This window comes from Procambarus clarkii, chromosome 44 (assembly GCF_040958095.1).
Source record: "Procambarus clarkii isolate CNS0578487 chromosome 44, FALCON_Pclarkii_2.0, whole genome shotgun sequence".
In the NCBI taxonomy this organism is placed as follows: Eukaryota; Metazoa; Arthropoda; class Malacostraca; order Decapoda; family Cambaridae; genus Procambarus; species Procambarus clarkii.
In genome coordinates, this window is record NC_091193.1 from 19,332,326 (window position 1) to 19,351,649 (window position 19,324).

The 19,324-nt window shown below is 48.5% G+C and overlaps 1 protein-coding gene across 10 annotated transcripts in view; it reads right to left on the bottom strand.

The window, feature by feature from the left end:
- LOC123745316 (serine/threonine-protein kinase WNK1) overlaps positions 1-19,324 on the bottom strand; it is a 340,974-nt gene that overhangs the window by 184,208 nt on the left and 137,442 nt on the right. Inside the window, exon 1 of one of the 10 annotated variants that reach the window (XM_069300724.1) lies at positions 17,539-18,595. The exons of 8 other annotated variants lie outside the window; for them this stretch is intronic. Coding sequence is in view for 1 of the 2 variants with exons in the window: in XM_069300711.1 (XP_069156812.1) it covers positions 5,626-5,810 (185 nt within the window). In the remaining variant the exon portion in view is untranslated. Of the gene's footprint in view, positions 1-5,625; positions 6,318-17,538; positions 18,596-19,324 lie in introns of those variants that run through there. One more of the 10 variants, XM_069300711.1, reaches the window with a different exon arrangement.

Here is a 19,324-nt window from a genome sequence, read left to right on the forward strand (position 1 = left end):
ACTTAAAGAACAAATTAGTATCTGAGCAACTAGGCTGTAGTGGATATGTGGGCCTACGGGCAGCTGCAAGCAACAGCCTGTTGGACCACGTTATCACAAGTCGAGTAGAGTAAAACAACACCCGAGACCCTCCTCAGGTATGGTCCAGGTATTTACTGATGCCAACAAGTTTATTGGAAATGTCTTTGATTTATTTGATAAAATTCCTTTCCTAAGGCCTGTTTATTCTTCTTAGCGTGAGCCACAAAATCGGCCAAATACTCATTTGAGGTAAACATTTGTAAAACTTCAGTGAATAAAATTAATAAAAAATAATAGCCTGCTTTTCTTATACATTGCTAAGTAAATGATTCTTTCGTCAGATCATTTCTAATTGAAATTTTTGCTCAATACATCTCATTTCCCTGTGTAAACTAGGCGTCCTCTCCTTGTAATGGTCACATTTCTCTCTTGTCCTGGACCATATCCTGCTCTCTTGTCCTGGACCATATCCTGCTCTCTTGTCCTGGACCATATCCTGCTCTCTTGTTCTGGACCATATCCTGCTCTCTTGTCCTGGACCATATCCTGCTCTCTTGTCCTGGACCATATCCTGCTCTCTTGTCCTGGACCATATCCTGCTCTCTTGTTCTGGACCATATCCTGCTCTCTTGTCCTGGACCATATCCTGCTCTCTTGTCCTGGACCATATCCTGCTCTCTTGTCCTGGACCATATCCTGCTCTCTTGTCCTGGACCATATCCTGCTCTCTTGTCCTGGACCATATCCTGCTCTCTTGTCCTGGACCATATCCTGCTCTCTTGTTCTGGACCATATCCTGCTCTCTTGTTCTGGACCATATCCTGCTCTCTTGTCCTGGACCATATCCTGCTCTCTTGTCCTGGACCATATCCTGCTCTCTTGTCCTGGACCATATCCTGCTCTCTTGTTCTGGACCATATCCTGCTCATTATACACAAAAGACCCAAATACAATTTATTCATTTATGAAACCGAGTCCTTGCTTGGGCCGTGAAAAAATGTACTCGCCTAGTTGTGCTTGAGACAGTTAAGCAAGGTTAACAGGTTAGTTAAGCAAGGTTAGGTTAGTTATTTGTTCACTTGAGACAGTTAAGCAAGTCCCAGGTGTGTCTGGGTACAAGTGACAGGATGAACAACCCAGCGGGTTTTCTTCCTATTGGGGAGTGTTGTACATGCTGCTATAGCAGTATGTCCACTCACAAGATGAGTGGTGCTGCCCAATAAACTCGCCCCTCGGGGCAAAATTTAAAAAATTTAAATCACTTCTTAATTTGTGTAACTTTACACTTGCTATAATGTGTAAAATATAGGATGTCGACGTCGTGCTGGCGGAGTTTGCACACGCTGGTTTATGAGATAACATTTCAGTATGTAGACACCAAACGTCTTCGACGCCCACTGAAGAGGCGCCCAAACATTCGTGTTTACAAACGAAGTCGCTTGTGCAGCGGTTGAAAGATCGAGACGACTATAAGTCAAATATTTAAAAATAAAACGAGTATAACGGTCACTTGTATCCTTATCACAAATATATTTGCACAGTAAGCAATATTTACAGTGTACACACTACACTTAAAACGTAATCACACCAAAGCACTTGTGGCGTTAAGACACAGACGAAACTATATCACACAGTACTGTATATGCAACAGCATCTGTAGCACAACAGAAACACGTGCCGCAGAGATCTACGTCCTGGACTCACCACCAAGGATCCCAGGTTCGATGGTGGGGATTGGGGAGGGGGTGGGGATTGGGGAGGTGGTGGGGATTGGGGAGGTGGTGGGGATTGGGGAGGTGGTGGGGACTGGGGAGGGGGAGGGGCAGAAACGGTTGCGTCCATTTCCGTCCGGCCGACGTCTCCATACTCGTGACAGACAACAATTATCCGCAAGTCAGCCAACAATTTCTTTATTATACACCCCATACCCATCCCGTGGGCGGTGGTGTAAAAGGATTACAGAGGCACATAATGGGTTCAGGAACTGAACCCTCTAGTTCGTTTAGCTAAGCAAATAATCTTTTGACGCTAATTACAAAATTATTAATGTTATATAGACATGTACACATACTCATACATACATGTACATATATATATACGTATACATATATACATACACATACATATTGAACTGAATTGTTCGGCCAAGAGTTGAGGGCAGCGTGCTAGGGGAAGATCAGGGGTTGACATAAGGGGCCTCGCTAACCCTAACACGCTCCCCGACACTGAGAAACATAAACTAAGGTTCAAATTTAAGGTTCAGAGAACCACATTCCCAACATTTTAACGCAAGGAATATAAAAGTACTTTTGCTTTCATGCAAAATGCATATGACAACGTGAAGAATGTCTTCCAGTCAGTACCAGATTAAATACGAACATCACGCGTCTTTGACACATCAAGCACTTAAAATAATTTGGCAATAGTCCGCCATCAGACAAACAAATGTGTGAAGCATGTTATCACACTGGAGGCGCAAACATCACTAATGGTGATGTTTGATCACCATAAACATCAACAAACATCATCATCGCAAACAACCACTCTTGCCAAACCCAACATTCCTTACATGATGTTACTGAAAATCCATTGTATACTGATAAACATTCATTATATATAGCATACGTAAATATGTCACACTGGGATAATAATCTACACACTAAAGGAGCTGAACCTCACCTCCTTGGAAAAACAGAAGAGTAAGGGAAGACATGATAACCGCCTACAAAATTCTCAGGGAAATTGACAGGGTGGACAAAGACAAACTCTTCAGCACGGGTTGAGCACGAACAAGGGGACACAGGTAGAATCTTAGTGCCCAATGAGCCACAGAGACATTAGACAGAATTTTTTCAGTGTCGGTAGTTACCAAAGGGAATGCATTAAGCAGTGATTAAGTAGTGCATTCCCTTTGGTAACCACTTCTAAAAAAAAAGTGCAGGACCAACCAGGCTGTGGTGGGTATGTGGGCCTGCGGGCCGCTCCAAGAAACAGCCTGGTGGACCAAGCTCTCACAAGTCAAGCCTGGCCTTGGGCTAGCTTGGGGAGTAGAACTCCCAGAACCCCATCAAGCAGGTATCAAGCAGTGATATGGTGGAGGCTAACTTCATACACAATTTAAAATGTAGATTTGACAGAGCCCGATAGGCTCAAGAATCTGTACATAAGTTGATTGACGGTTGAGAGGCGGGACCCCAGAGCCAAAGCTCAATCCCCGCAAGCACAACTAGGCGAGTACAACTAGGCGAATACATGAGACCAGGAGGCATGGCAGGATGTGCAGAATACCCCCGTTGAAAAGCAGAGGTGCAACAGGTACTCTGAAAGAGAACTCTATCAACATCAGAGGCCCGAGACTATTCAACACGCTTCCATTACACATAAGGGGCATAACTGGCCGACCCCTCACAGTGTTCAAGAGAGAACTCGATAAACCCCCTCCAAAGCCATGTTCAACAGCCTGGTTGACCGGTCCAGCAATCAAGGGTGGACCCCTAGTCGAGGGGTCATAAAAGTATTTGTGTGTACGTCTGATACCATACTCCTTGTGAGGGAGGAAATGTATATTTTTACCTCTCAGAATGTTTGGTAATATGTTTATTTGTGATGTGTGTCTATGTATATATTAACACGTTGTACTGAACGGGGTGAGAATAGCTTGAGCTACCTCATCCCTTTGTGTGTATTTTACCTCAATAAACTTATTTCAATTTCAATTTCAATTTCCTAGTCGAGGACCGGGCCGCGGGACGTTGAGGCCCGAAATCATCGCAAGGGAACCGGTAGGTAACCTCGTCCCCACCTGACAGTCCCATATTAATATGCGAAGTCTGATGCCGTATTAGACGCACGACTTCTGAGTAACCGAGTCCGACGCCCTCCCGAGGAAGTGAGAGAGAGACTGGATGATCTGTTGCATTAACTTTCCTCCACTTCACTTAGTACTCACCATGATAAAGTAAGTATTATGGTTAAGGTGGCAGGAGACAGCTCCCTATGTTTAGATGCCTGGCCACAATCTCCCCTCCCCCCACACCACATAATACTGCCCCCTCACCAATTTCAATTTACCGGTCGTAACTTCGGGTTGCTCAAATTATTCAGCTTCATCTGCTATAAGCGGCTTACCGCTCAAGTCTGGCAAAAAATGTCACATTTCATTAAATAAACTCGGAGCTTTGGTGCCTTAAAAACTTTATTGTTATTGTATTTTACACCGGCACCATTTTCACCCCAATCACCATAATTGTCCTTATTACTGGTCCAGGTCAGGTCCAGCGGTGGTCAGTAATAAGCACACAACACACCTCACACACAACACACCTCACACACAACACACCTCACACACAACACACCTCACACACAACACACCTCACACACAACACACCTCACACACACAACCTTCCAGCAAATATATCTAAATATTTAATTATAAAACACGTCACTTTCTAACTAGATGGTACAATTAGAAATGATACATCCGCAGACAGGCGATGAGTCACAATAACGTGGCTGAAGTATGTTGTTGAGGGGCCTCGTAGCCTGGTGGATAGCGCGCAGGACTCTTAATTCTGTGGCGCGGGTTCGATTCCCGCACGAGGCAGAAACAAATGGGCAAAGTTTCCTTCACCCTGAATGCCCCTGTTACCTAGCAGTAAATAGGTACCTGGGTGTTAGTCAGCTGTCACGGGCTGCTTCCTGGGGGTGGAGGCCTGGTCGAGGACCGGGCCGCGGGGACACTAAAGCCCCGAAATCATCTCAAGATAACCTCAAGATAACAAGACCAATCCACACACTAGAAAATGATTTCGCCCCACACACACACACACACACACACACACACACAAACACACACACACACACACACACACACACACACACACACACACACATCCACTTTAGACTTAAACCCTACCAAATGTAACAGCATGAAGATATAAAGAGGAGCAAGGAGGACACCCCCCCCCCCCCCGATATCTGCAACACGGGTCTAGTTATATAACTAGATATATAACAAAGTTCTTCCGGGGCTGAGGGAACTGACCTACAGTGAAAGGCAGAGGAAGTTGGACCGTACCACGCTGGAGAGCCGTGATAGGAACGATATGACAAAGGTGCAAAATACAAAATGGAATTGGCAACGAAGTCAAGCTGTGTTTAGAACAAGAAATAGTACAATGGGGGTTCACGGTCGGAAAACACAATGGGCAATAGGCCAAGAAATGTCAGGAACAACTACAGCAAAAGACTTGCAAATAAATGAAACGGGTGTGGAGAGATTGTCGAGGCAAACTCGATACACAATAACAAAAACTCATGACAAGAAATATGACGAAGCGAGTCTTTGCATCAACAGACCGGCAGCATGAAAGGCCGAGTTCGGATGTGAAGGTGCGGGTAACTGTACACAGTCGGCCGAGAGGCGTGTGGCTGCCACGGCTCGCCACGGCCGTCCTGCAACCTCATGAATTACAATATACCGGTGTCAGGGGTGACTAGGATTTTCTGGAAGATGAGGTGAATATCCCTGGCTAGGGAAGTGCTGGGGGACTCACCGTGTACAACTAGATGACGGAGAGTCACTCCTGGTAGTTAGATAGTTACCTTTTGCGGTAGTGATAATGTCGGGGGACGGAGCCGAGCCTAGTGCGGGAGCGGGGGCTGGACGTGCCCGCTCGTGACGTGCCCGCCCACGAGTTGACCCGAGGTCGTCCATACCCGCTGCCCGCGCCCCGCCCCTCTATGTCCTCCTCCAGACCCACGCCCATTCCCACGCAGCACACCCTCATGCCCTCAGCCACCACCAACCACAGCCTTCACGCCTGCAGGAGGGACTGCTACAGGCAACAAGACTGGTGCAAGGTGCAGCGCGGCTCTCAATCTCACACAATCCCATCATCTCCATAGTGACTTCGATGGTGGCCGTGGACGGTGTTGGTGACAGGAGCGTCACGCGGGTGTTGGCGACAGGAGCGTCACGCGGGTGTTGGTGACGGGAGCGTCACGCGGGGGTTGGCAACAGGAGCGTCACGCGGGGGTTGGCAACAGGAGCGTCACGCGGGTCCTGGACGACAGGAGCGTCACGCGGGTCCTGGACGACAGCACTGGGGGCGTGGACACACCTGAGTGACCGCTGAACACCTGTGAGTGGCGACACTAGTGTAGCAGATGTTCACCACCTCCACCACACCAGCGGGGGCGGGTGGGGGCAACACCCACCCACCTGCACGGTATTACACTGGCCTGCGGCTCTTCTGCACCAACCAAAAATATAAATACAAAGTACTGAAGGGGGGCGGGTTAGATGGGGGAGTGAGTTTAGGGGTGTGGAGGCGCGTGGCGGGGGAGGAGGGAGTGGCGGGGGCGGCTGGAGGCTGGCTGACACCAGGCCAGGAGCAGAGTTTCGTCCGTGATGGCTGGCAGCGTCAGACTGTGGCGCCGCGCGCTGCCACCCGCCCCTCCCCCTCCCTCACCCCTCCCCACATCACCACGCCGGCTCCAACCTCTTCACAACAATGCTCTCCCTTCCTCATCCACACCCCCCCTCCTCATCCACACCCCCCTCCTCATCCACACCCCCCTCCTCATCCACACACCCCCTCCTCATCCACACCCCCTTCCTCATGCACACACCCCTCCTCATACACACACACTCCACATCTACACCTTGGACGGTGTTGATTGACGGTTGAGAGGCGGGACCAAAGAGCCAGAGCTCAACCCCCGCAAGCACAATTAGGTGAGTACACCCCCTCCTCATCCACACACGAAGACGCCAGTCAAAGACTCAACAGTAGACGGAAGTCCATCACCGACTTTCCAGGGGTAGAAAGATGGTATCAACATTGACTTGACAGTGACATCGGTGACAGTGACTACCAGCGAGGAGGGGAAGGGAGGGGGCAGGGGGGAGGGGGAACATGCAATGAAGGGAAGGAAAGGGAAGGGTAGGAGGGGGGTGGAATGGGGCAGGTAATAATTCGAGGAACCAGGAACAGTGTGAGGGAACCGTCAGCACGCTACCACCTGGATACTTTTTTTTATAGGTTAGTAGACGACGCTCCCGGCAACAATCCCTCCCCCCCCCCCCCTCCCTGATTGGCCCCTGGTTGTCGGCGCCTGGACACGCAACACGTCAACAAACATGCAAACACCTCATACTATACGCCCGTTCTTGCTACCAATCTCGTGCACAACGCAACCTTATAAACATTATCAACAAAGTGTTTCGAGAGCGCACGCGCGCACCCTTTCTAACCCCTCCACACGTTGGTTGTAAATGTGATGGGCGCGCGCGCTTGAGTGCTGCGCATGAGAGTGCGTGCGAGACCGACTTGCTTTCCCTAACACATCAATCACAGCAGTTTCACTATTATTTGCCGCCCCACACCGTCGTATCATGCACTAATATAAAGTCTCTATCAAGGGGGCTCTCATTTACAAGTGACAAGCAACGGTCTCCACCAAGGTCACACTACTACCGGTCTCCATATTGACTGACATATTCCGTGGCGCCGTAACTACAAGGTCAAGGGCACCATCCACACACACTATTCATCTAACCTTTGAGTTCTACCACCTAGGTTACCAACTCTCACCGGAAGAGGGGCTTCACGTGTCACTCGAGCGGAGAGGTAGTGCTAAAAGGGGGTGTTTCAACCGTGGGCGTTGAAAAGCAGAGGTCTCACTCAGAGGTGTACTGTGTGTGTGGAAGCAGGTACACATACAAGGATGTGTACACCAGTACCACGGTGGCGGGGCACACACTATACACACCTCCCGGCGTCATACACAACAACAATCCAATCATACAAACAGGTATCCGGAAGTTAGGCCCATGTTGGGGATTGTATCTTTATTTTCAAGTATCTTCCACAACGTTATGAGAAACTTCTCTTTTCCCTCTTTTTTTTTTTTAAAGAAAACGCTGCCCCTCAGGTCCCCCCCCCCCCCCCCCCCGCTACACAAGCATCCCCTGCCCATACAGACAGGTCCCTCACCCCCACCCACAGGAAGTTCCCTCACTCTTCATGTCACCCCCATTCCCCCACTGGGCGCTCCCATGATTCAAGGGTCTCCCCCCCCCCCTGCACTGCCCCACAGGGCTCACAGTCCCGGGAATTATGCCTAGTGAGAGGTCCATATACTGCCCGGCCCACACAGCAATTCTCCGGTGCGGATTTCCTGCAAATATCCCCCCCCCACCCCTCCCCGTCCTCGAAATATCATTCTCAATTTATTTTCGCTCCCAGACAGACTTGTATAAAACCCATCAGACCTGTACAGCGAGCCATGTCTAGTCAAACGGTGCCAATGTCGGCCACAATTCTCCAACTTCTCTGCCATGGAAACATTACATCCACTCTGCTAGCACACATTTGGAGCCAATGGTGATTCATATGCAATTGTTCTGCAGCCATAACTAACAGTACAGTGGCGCCGCATAGTCTCGGCTCGACTAACCAACGGGGAGAGATTAAAAAAATAATAATAAAGGGTTCTCTGGCACAAATGAAACGGTCTCTATAATTGGCCAGAAGACATCAACCTGCTACACAACTGCCCTCAGAGTCGGCGGAGCACGCAATCCTCGCCCAACAGGCAGGAAGATCCAATCCTGGAGGCATCACCCTACAAATTGCGACGGAAATAGGCGCAGCGGTGAGGACCTGTATTCATAACAATTTTAAATCTCCAAGGTCGCCGCTGACGGCACGCGACTCTTGCCTGCTACACCACCTGTCTGGTCTCAGGGCACCACCACCACCTGCCTGGTCTCAGGGCACCACCACCACCTGCCTGGTCTCAGGGCACCACCACCACCTGCCTGGTCTCAGGGCACCACCACCACCTGCCTGGTCTCAGGGCACCACCACCACCTGTCTGGTCTCAGGGCACCACCACCACCACCACCTGTCTGGTCTCAGGGAACCACCACCACCTGCCTGGTCTCAGGGCACCACCACCACCTGTCTGGTCTCAGGGCACCACCACCACCTGCCTGGTCTCCACATCATGACTACTACTATCACCGTCGCTATTGTTTGATCTTAAAAAGTTGTTATACTTGAAGATGATTGCTACCATCAGTGAGGCAAGACAGGACCAGCCTACCTTGAGGTGGTTCCGAGGATCACCGTCCCCGCGGCCCGGTCTCTGACCAGGCCTCATGGTTGGTGGTCTGGTCAACTTAGGCTGCTCGCAGCCTGACCGATGAATCACAGCCTGGTTGAACACGTATCCGCTGGAGGTGTTTACAAAGTTCTCTCTTGAACACTGTTGAGAGGCCGACAGCAGAGTGATTGATTGATAAAGATGAAGCTACCCAAGAGGTGGCACGGGCATGAATAGCCCGTAAGGCCGAGGGCAGTGCCGTGCTCAATATTTATAAGAGACCTCTCCTCCTCACCTCACCTTAGTTATCTATGCAGGGAGCTTCACTCTGCCTCCCTGAATGTGTTCACAAGTAGACTTGAACACATGAGAACAGTCACGTAAGCGTTCACACGTGTTGCGTCCTCTCCTCTACCTACACTCACACACATCATTATATAGATTTAATTTACTTTGGATCATAGGAGCCTCGAACTGCTGACTTCAAAGCTGCCCGCCGTTCTACCTACTGAGCCGCCACCACCACCCCTTAATAGGAAGGATTCCAGACACACCTGTCTGCTGGCCAACTGGAATTTTAGGCATTCTCTAGGGTGCCACCTTGGCATGAAGGGGAGCCACGTCCAAGTAATATAAATGGCTAACCACCATATCTTGTCCGAAACGCTATGCATGCTAGTGGCTTTACAAGAATGTAAAATCATCATCGTTACTATGTACTCTCTCAATCCCAATGTACATTCTTGTATATAAATCAATAAATAAATATCGTGGATAATAACTGCGGGCTGCTGTTTATGTTGTCTGCCTTTTGAGACTTCAATGGAGGGTTTCGGAGGTAGTTTTACTCCCCGAACCTGGCCTCAGGCCAGGTTCGACTTGTGATAACTTGGTCCAACAGGCTGTTGCTTGGAGCGGCCCGCAGGCCCACACATCCATGGCTATGGTCTACAGTCGACTATGGCCAAAGTGAATGAAAGGTTATTATCGACGATATGGTGGATAATAGTCTCGGCTGCCAAAAAGTACCCAGAGGGCGGACTGGGGGGGGGGGGGGGGGCTCAGAGCTCTGTAGCCAGGACCACAGGACTAGTTAATCTCTAGACGATAGAATGGTCCAGGTCGGTGTTGTACGCCTTGGTGAGAAGTGGGTACTCGACTGCCTTACGGGTCGTCGAAGCACTCGACGCCACCCACGGTGGTGCTCCAACAAGGGACCTTCACAGAGGCTGTCAGTATTTGTGTAAAAATACAAACTGTGGAAAAATAAAGTGACAGTAAATGCAGCCAGCGTGAACACGATAAACAAATTAAAAATCTAAACGAGACAATGTCCACTTCCAGTCAATAAACCTTTATTAGCTATATTTACTAAACTGGGAGTAACACACACAGCCTCGTTATGCACCATTTTCCAGCAGCCCTCTGTGACTGGCCTCTCCAGCCCTCTGTGACTGGCCTCTCCAGCCCTCTGTGACTGGCCTCTCCAGCCATCTGTGACTGGCCTCTCCAGCCATCTGTGACTGGCCTCTCCAGCCATCTGTGACTGGCCTCTCCAGCCATCTGTGACTGGCCTCTCCAGCCATCTGTGACTGGCCTCTCCAGCCATCTGTGACTGGCCTCTCCAACAGTGGTGGTGGGATGTGTGGGTGAGAGGGAGAGGCCAGTTACGGGCGCGTGTCGGCCGTCTTCCTAACGTCACACTGGGAACCATGCAGGAGAAAGATCAAATATACGATAACTACAGGCAACATAACAGAAGGATATGAGGAAATACACAGGAGCAAAACATACGTAAAATACATACTGGAGCAAAAGATACGGAAGGAAACGCAGAATAGAACCAGTGGGGAGTAGAAGTGCCATAGTCACAATTAAAGGGCACACAGTGAACATTAGAGGTCCACAGCTGTTCAATGTCCTCCCAGCAAGTATAAGAAATGTTGCTGAAACAAAGGTTAACTTCTTCAAGAAGCAACCTGCTTGATACCTGCTTGATGGGGTTCTGGGAGTTCTTCTACTCTCCAAGCCCGGCCCGAGGCCAGGCTTGACTTGTGAGAGTTAGGCATTTTAGTCGGTCCCAATAGTTTAGATGTTTTACTGAGTGGATTCTAGCTGTAAAGGATCTCTGCGCGCTCTCCAGGTCAGCAATTTCTCCAGCTCTGAAAGGGGCTGTCATTGTGCAGCAGTACTCCACTCCAGAGAGCACTAGCGTCTTGAAACCAATGGAATTGATTTTAAGAAAGTACAAATTTAGTCAAAGTGATATATAAAGGTGTAAAAGATCCACACGATAGAATAAAACAAGTCAGCCGGGATACCCTTGCTGGGTGCAGACTAAGAGTCACAATAACATGGCTGAATGACACACAACAAAAATGTCGAGACGTCGACGTTTCGGTCCATCGTGGACCATTATCAAGTGGTGTAATTCTAACAGTGTGGAAGAACTACACAATATGAGGGAAGAGAGCGAGTTGAAAGGTGGAATCTTAGATTTACTTCCATCTTATTCTTATCTTCACATTTCTTTTTCACTCATCCCACCTTTCACTTCACTCTCTTTCCTCACGTTGTGTATCTCTTCCACTCTGTTAGAATTACCAGATTTGATGAAGGGTCCAGGACGGACCGAACCGTCGTCGTCTCTTCATGCTGTCACGTGTGTCATGTTCATATTCCTGGACTTTGCATTATAAAGAAATTACTGTCACAGAGATGACTTGTTGACTAGCAAATTAATTCCTGTTGAAATCACTTGCCTTTAACACGAGCGGCATTCAGAGTGAGTTGGAGTCAGGCAAGCCGCTCCATTTGTGAGTTGGAGTCAGGCAAGCCGCTCCATTTGTTGACTCCAGCCGCTTTTAAATTTATATAATTTCATGTTATTACAGTATTTAGTTAATGAAAGAAATGTCTAAAATTGTATACATTTATCTTTTACGTTCAGAGTGGATCAATGTACTGAGTGAACAGGAGTCCAAGTTGAAGAATATAAAGCCAACTTGTGTTTCGATATATAGTTTTGATTGGAGTAATTACTAATGTCAATAGGTCAAGTATATTAACACGTGGATGAAGAAAAGCAGCCACGAACTTCTTGTTACTCTTCATTGCAAAGAAATTTCAAAGAAAATTGCATTGCAAAGAAAATTACCAACAAATACATCTACGATGTATTTGTTACATCTACTACATCAACAAATACATCTACGATGTATTAGTTGTATATCTAACGAATATATTCACAAACTTCTGAAAAACCTACAAATTCGACAATTTTTTTTTATATGTAATTAGGGTATCGCTAATAGGCAGTGCTGGAGTGACCAACATGAAGGGTGAGGTGTGTACACGCTCACAGTGGAGCACCACAACATGTATACACAAGCCAGACACATTGTGTCAAGGACACACACACATTCGTCAGAATTAGTGAACTGTATTAAGTAAGTTCAAAAGTAAAATACGGGCCATACAGGCCGAGAACATTCAAGAATGTTGAAAAATAAAGTCATCAATTATTTATTATACGTGGAAAATTCAGTAAAAAAATTTTTTTGTAGCAGATGTCACAAGAAAAATGATAGGTGGGATTATAACCGTTACTGTGTATGGGCACTATTTAAGGTTCTCTCTACACACACATACAATTGCTTGTTCTGTATCTTTTGAATAAATATAATGTAAATGAATAAATGTAAAGGAAACGCCCGAAACGCTGTGCGTATTAGTGGCTTTAGGTATCTATCTACAAGCCAACATGTTTGTAACTCATCTTCCGTGTATGTACTTCTACCTGAATAAACATTTGATTTGATATGAAAGACAGGTATAAAAAAAATCTTAAATTTAGTTTGGTCCACGGTGAAAATATCGAAGTTAAACGTTTTCTTTGACGAGTTTGTACCCAGCAGAACCCGTTCTCTCTCATTCACGAGGCGCGGAAAGTCCCCCATAATCTCCAAAAATCCCGTCTTAACAGCTGATAGCCAATTGATAAACACTAATATATTTGTGCGTCTTGCAATCAAGTGAACAAGTCTTCAAGGCTTATAACAATGCCGAGTGAGAACATTTGGTTAAGGGACCGTGGGCGAGCAAGAGTGATCAATAAGCAGTGTGCAGGCAATAAAGGCGACGGGCCGCTGCGCTGCTTCCGAATTATGTTCCTGCCCTAAACTTGAACTATTTTCACCGTGGCTTCTCTTAACTATTTCACGCTCGTTATTTGCTTATCTAAACCGCAATACAAAATACATAATATATAGAGTATTATGATCCCTCCCCTCCAAGAATTTCACGATAGTACAAAGACGCAATTGTCATTGTGATCACACACACACACACACACACACACAAGCTCAAGCTTGTGGGCTTGCTCAAACTAGGGGCCTGGTAGCCTGGTGGATAGCGCGCAGGCCTCGTAATTCTGTGGCGGGTTCGATTCCCGCACTAGGCAGAAACAAATGGGCAAAGTTTCTTTCACCATGAACACCCCTGTTACCTAGCAGTAAATAGGTACCTGGGAGTTAGTCAGCTGTTACGGGCTGCTTCCTGGAGGGGGGGGGGGAGTAGTTAGTAAACAGTTTATTGACAGTTGAGAGCCAACAGCCAAAGCTCAAAAAAGGAGAAAAAGAACAAAAAACAAAAAAAGGAGCTTTTAAAAAATTTGTCGGCGCCTTTAAAAAGAAAGCGAAAGAGCCAAGCTCAACCCCCGCAAGCACAACTAGGTGAGTACAACTAGGTGAGTACACACAGGGGGAAAGGGGGAGCCTCACGGCTGAACGGACAGCACTTGGAGGTCGTAGTCTTAAGGGCCCGGGTTCGATTCCAGGTCAAGTCAGAAAAAATAAGCAGTTTCCTTCATCCTGATTCTCCTGTTCATCTAGCTCACCTGGGAGTTAAGACAGCTGCTACGAGCTGCTTCCTGGGGATGTGAGAGCGCGCGCGTGTAAGATAAATATATGTAGTAGACATAATGGAGTTAAAATAATTGGTTAGAAAGGCGAGGCCCAAGAGCTAATAGCTCGATTTTGCAGGCAGCCAGGCAGGCAGCCAGGCAGGCAGGCAGGCAGCCAGTAGCCCACAGTTGGCTAACGGGCTCATCCTGTTCCTTATATGATTGTTACTTAATGCTACCTTATTGATAATGAATAAAGTTGATTCCTATTGACGCATATAATAGGCTCATGAAATAAATTGGTCTCTAGGAGTAGGTTTCAACTGAGCTGAGGAAGGATTACAGCTCTTGCTTGCAGTTTCACCAGGGACTTCATTCGACAGCCCTTATGCACCCCAAGTCTTCGTTAGAAAGAGAAAAAGATAAAGAGCGAGGGGGGGGGAATGATAGGGACAAGGAGAGGGTGCGAGATTTATGCACCTTGAACTGTGATATAACTTGTAGCACCATGTAACACCTTGAAGCACCATGTAACACCTTGCAGCACCACGTAACACCATGTAACACCTTGCAGCACCACGTAACACCATGTAACACCTTGCAGCACCACGTAACACCATGTAACACCTTGCAGCACCACGTAACACCTTGCAGCACCACGTAACACCTTGCAGCACCACGTAACACCTTGCAGCACCACGTAACACCATGTAACACCTTGCAGCACCATGTAACACCTTGCAACACCATGTAACACCATGTAACACCTTGCAACACCTTGCAGCACCATGTAACACCTTGCAACACCACGTAACACCTTGCAGCACCTTGTAACACCACGTAACATCTTGCAGCACCATGTAACATCTTGCAGCACCACGTAACACCTTGCAGCACCACGTAACACCTTGCAGCACCACGTAACACCTTGCAGCACCACGTAACACCTTGCAGCACCACGTAACACCTTGCAGCACCACGTAACACCTTGCAGCACCACGTAACACCTTGCAGCACCACGTAACACCTTGCAGCACCACGTAACACCTTGCAACACCACGTAACACCTTGCAACACCACGTAACACCTTGCAGCACCACGTAACACCTTGCAGCACCACGTAACACCTTGCAGCACCACGTAACACCTTGCAACACCACGTAACACCTTGCAGCACCTTGTAACACCTTGCAACACCACGTAACACCTTGCAGCACCTTGTAACACCACGTAACATCTTGCAGCACCACGTAACACCTTGCAACACCACGTAACACCTTGCAGCACCACGTAACACCTTGCAGCACCACGTAACACCTTGCAGCACCACGTAACACCTTGCAACACCACGTAACACCTTGCAGCACCACGTAACACCTTGCAGCACCACGTAACACCTTGCAGCACCACGTAACACCTTGCAGCACCACGTAACACCTTGCAGCACCACGTAACACCTTGCAGCACCACGTAACACCTTGCAGCACCACGTAACACCTTGCAGCACCACGTAACACCTTGCAACACCACGTAACACGATGTAACACCTTGCAGCACCATGTAACACCTTGAAGCACCACGTAACACCTTGAAGCATCACGTAACACCTTGCAGCACCTTGTAACACCTTGCAACACCATGTAACACCATGCAGCACCATGTAACACCTTGCAGCACCATGTAACACCATGCAGCACCATGTAACACCTTGCAGCACCATGTAACACCTTGAAGCACCATGTAACACCTTGAAGCACCATGTAACACCTTGAAGCACCATGTAATACCTTGCAGCACCATGTAACACCTTGCAGCACCATGTAACACCTTGAAGCACCATGTAACACCTTGAAGCACCATGTAACACCATGCAGCACCACGTAACGCCATGCAGCACCACGTAACGCCTTGCCGCACCACGTAACACCATGCAGCACCACGTAACACCTTGCAGCACCACGTAACACCTTGCAGCACCACGTAACACCTTGGAGTACCATGTAACGCCTTGCAGCACCATGTAACGCCTTGAAGCACCACGTAACGCCTTGCAGCACCACGTAACGCCTTGCAGCACCACGTAACGCCTTGCAGCACCACGTAACGCCTTGCCGCACCACGTAACACCACGCAGCACCACGTAACACCACGCAGCACCACGTAACACCACGCAGCACCACGTAACACCACGCAGCACCACGTAACACCACGCAGCACCACGTAACACCACGCAACACCACGCAGCACCATGTAACACCACGCAGCACCATGTAACACCACGCAGCACCATGTAACACCACGCAGCACCATGTAACACCTTGCAGCCCCATGTAACACCACGCAGCACCATGTAACACCATGTAACACCACGCAGCACCATGTAACACCATGCAGCAAACCCCAAACAACAGACCCACTGCTTCAATTAATAATAATAGCACAGAGTCTAAATTATCAGCTTCTTAAAAAGACAACACTCGGCTTTTGGAGTAGTCTACACTCCCCCCCCCCCCCCCCAGGAGGCAACCCACAACAGCTGCCCAAAGCCCGGGTACTTATTTACTGCTAGGTGAAGAGCGGCATCAGGTGAAAGGAAGTGAAGAGCGGCATCAGGTGAAAGGAAACGTTACCCAATTGTCTGTCCTTTCCGAGGTGATGGCCACTACTATCGTCATGCTCCATTAACTATCGCTGCTGGTGTAATAAGCACTATCCTTTCCTGGAGCAGTGTAATGACAATGATACAGTGATATACGATAGATGAACTATACAATAAGATACGCCTTTATTACCAGGACGTTCAGGGATAGGGGGCAGCAGGAGACAGGATGGACGGAAGGGTCAGACGGAGGGTTAGGATGGATGAGCGGGAGGGAGGGTTAACGCGTGGAAGGGAGAATGGGGGACAAGGGAAGGGATAGGATAGATGAGACAGAGGAAACGAGGCATATCTAGTGGGATTGAGGAGGGGATGGTGTGCTATGACAGTAAGGATAGGAAGCGACTCTGATGAGGACAGATGGGATTGGAGGGAGGCGGCGCGAGGTTGGTGATACTGCTGCCCTACATTAACGAGGGTGTATACCCAAACACATGTATGGTTACACCGAGCTGACCCTTGTACAGGCGGCCCAGGTATACTGCGTCTCCTGCTTGAGACGCAGTATACTTGGGCAGTGTACCTGGGTTGGTTCTGTGGTCTCCACCACAGAACCAACCCCCACTACACCTGTAGGCAACACTGGTAGGCTAATTTAAAAACTTTCAAAACCTTAAACAGCTTTAAGGTTTGTGGTGTTTATGTCAAGAGACAGGCCCAGGTACGTGAGTATAACTGCTTACAAGGGGTCGAGATGGAGTTCTGCTACTCTCCTGAGTAAGAGAGTAGCAGAACTCTCTGCTACTCTGTGGGTAAGAGATTCTTAGCTCACATCCTGTCCCACACACAACTATGACAAGAATATTCCCGAGCTACAAAACAAAATAAAACCATCACTCACCTGTATACATAGAGACGTGAACGTTCACGGAAGATTGTTAGGGGGCAAGAGTCTTGAAATCCTTACACAAGAGAAACGGAGATTACCCGTTCATTAAGCACCCGGTGGCCACGTCTGTAAGTGTTGTGTAGGGGGCTACGCACCCTCGTAGGCAAGGCCATATATTTAACACCCGCCACACGGAAGAGACAAGAATGTACACAGCTGAGCAAGGCGCGAACAATTACCCAGTTGGAACCAGAGCTGTATAGGGTACTGCTAGCTCAGTATTCGCACACACACACACACTTCGACCATAAACACCAAGCTGGATATTAACTTTAGCTCTCTCAAGACCAGGCAAATCACAACTTTATTTCCAACAACCAGTTGTATGTACTGTTATGTATGTCACCGATGTCAAGGGTGTATACATCGTGCTCCCCGATCTTCTCGTGTTTACATACGAGTATACGTCGTTAGTATACCACGCCGCTAGTACACAGTCTACACAACAATATCACAGTCTACACAACAATATCACAAAGCACAATAACAAACTTCAAACAAACAATAAAGGCGCCAACACACACACACACACGGACGTATGTGAAGATCAAGGTCGTTCACACTGTCATGTGACTGGAAGTAAAGTGTGCCGTCCGTCCAGAGTACACAAGGTAGAGACTTGCTTCTCCAGAGTAGTGGTTGCCGCCCAAGGGTATATATCGGGAGGCTGTTTTAGGCTGGTCGGCCAGAGTGTGGCTCCGTAAGGTACTATATGAGGCACATCTTCCGCAAGACGAGAGCACAGGTGACGTCAACAGTTACGAGATGACAGCAGCAGCGTGGAGATACATCAGGAGGAGCCAGGCAGCGACTGCTCACACCATCAGGCCCCGCAACACCCTCCTCCCTCCCATGGTGACTGATCTGGCTCTCTCACACGCCACTTCCCCGGCGCCTCAACACTCGCCAGCAGGAGGAGGAGGCCGAGCCTGTTGAGGCTGGTGACGAGGTAGAGGGCGTGAGCGGGAAGGTGTGCGTGGTGTGGTGGCGGCGGTGGTATGGCGACTGGAGGTGATGGTGTAGCGGAGCGACGTTCACAGCGGCATCAGCGGCCACCAACCCGCCGCCGCCGCCCCGCTACACCGCACCCACCTGGCTCAAACCCCGATACTACCAACTACCACAATGTACACTTCTTCAACACCACCACACCACCAATGACCACCACTCAACCATCTTCCCGCGATGGTGGCGAGAGAAGGCGGGCGTGGTTGTGACCGGTGGTGCGGGGTCTCGCCACACACTACCTGGAGCAAGATTACGTGAACAGCAGCAGCAGCAGCAGCAGAGAACCTCCACCTGATACACACATTCCACCTCCTGTTTCTCGGGCTCATCATAACGTTAAATAAGATGACGAAGGTAACGAGGGATGGCAGGCCTTAAAGCACACACACCACAACTAGAAATATCCAGTAACTGCCAGCCCCGCCCAGCCTTCTTTTAGGCCTACGCTGTGCCATAGGCGCCCTCTCGCTGCCACAACAGTTTTCACAATAAATCTCCTTCAAACATAACCTACCGAGAGCCTAAGTGGCTTTTAACACTCCAGCTTTAATAACAAAAAGAACAAGTTTTAATACGAACTTTACTGAAAAGCGTCAGATCAAAAAATTATTGGTCATTTTGAAACTAGTCGAAAGTGAAGAGTCAATGTCTCATTTTGTATGAATGTGAACTATGAGGCTGCCAAATGCTGCCCTGAACAGGCTGAATTGAGGACGGAAATATTAAAGAT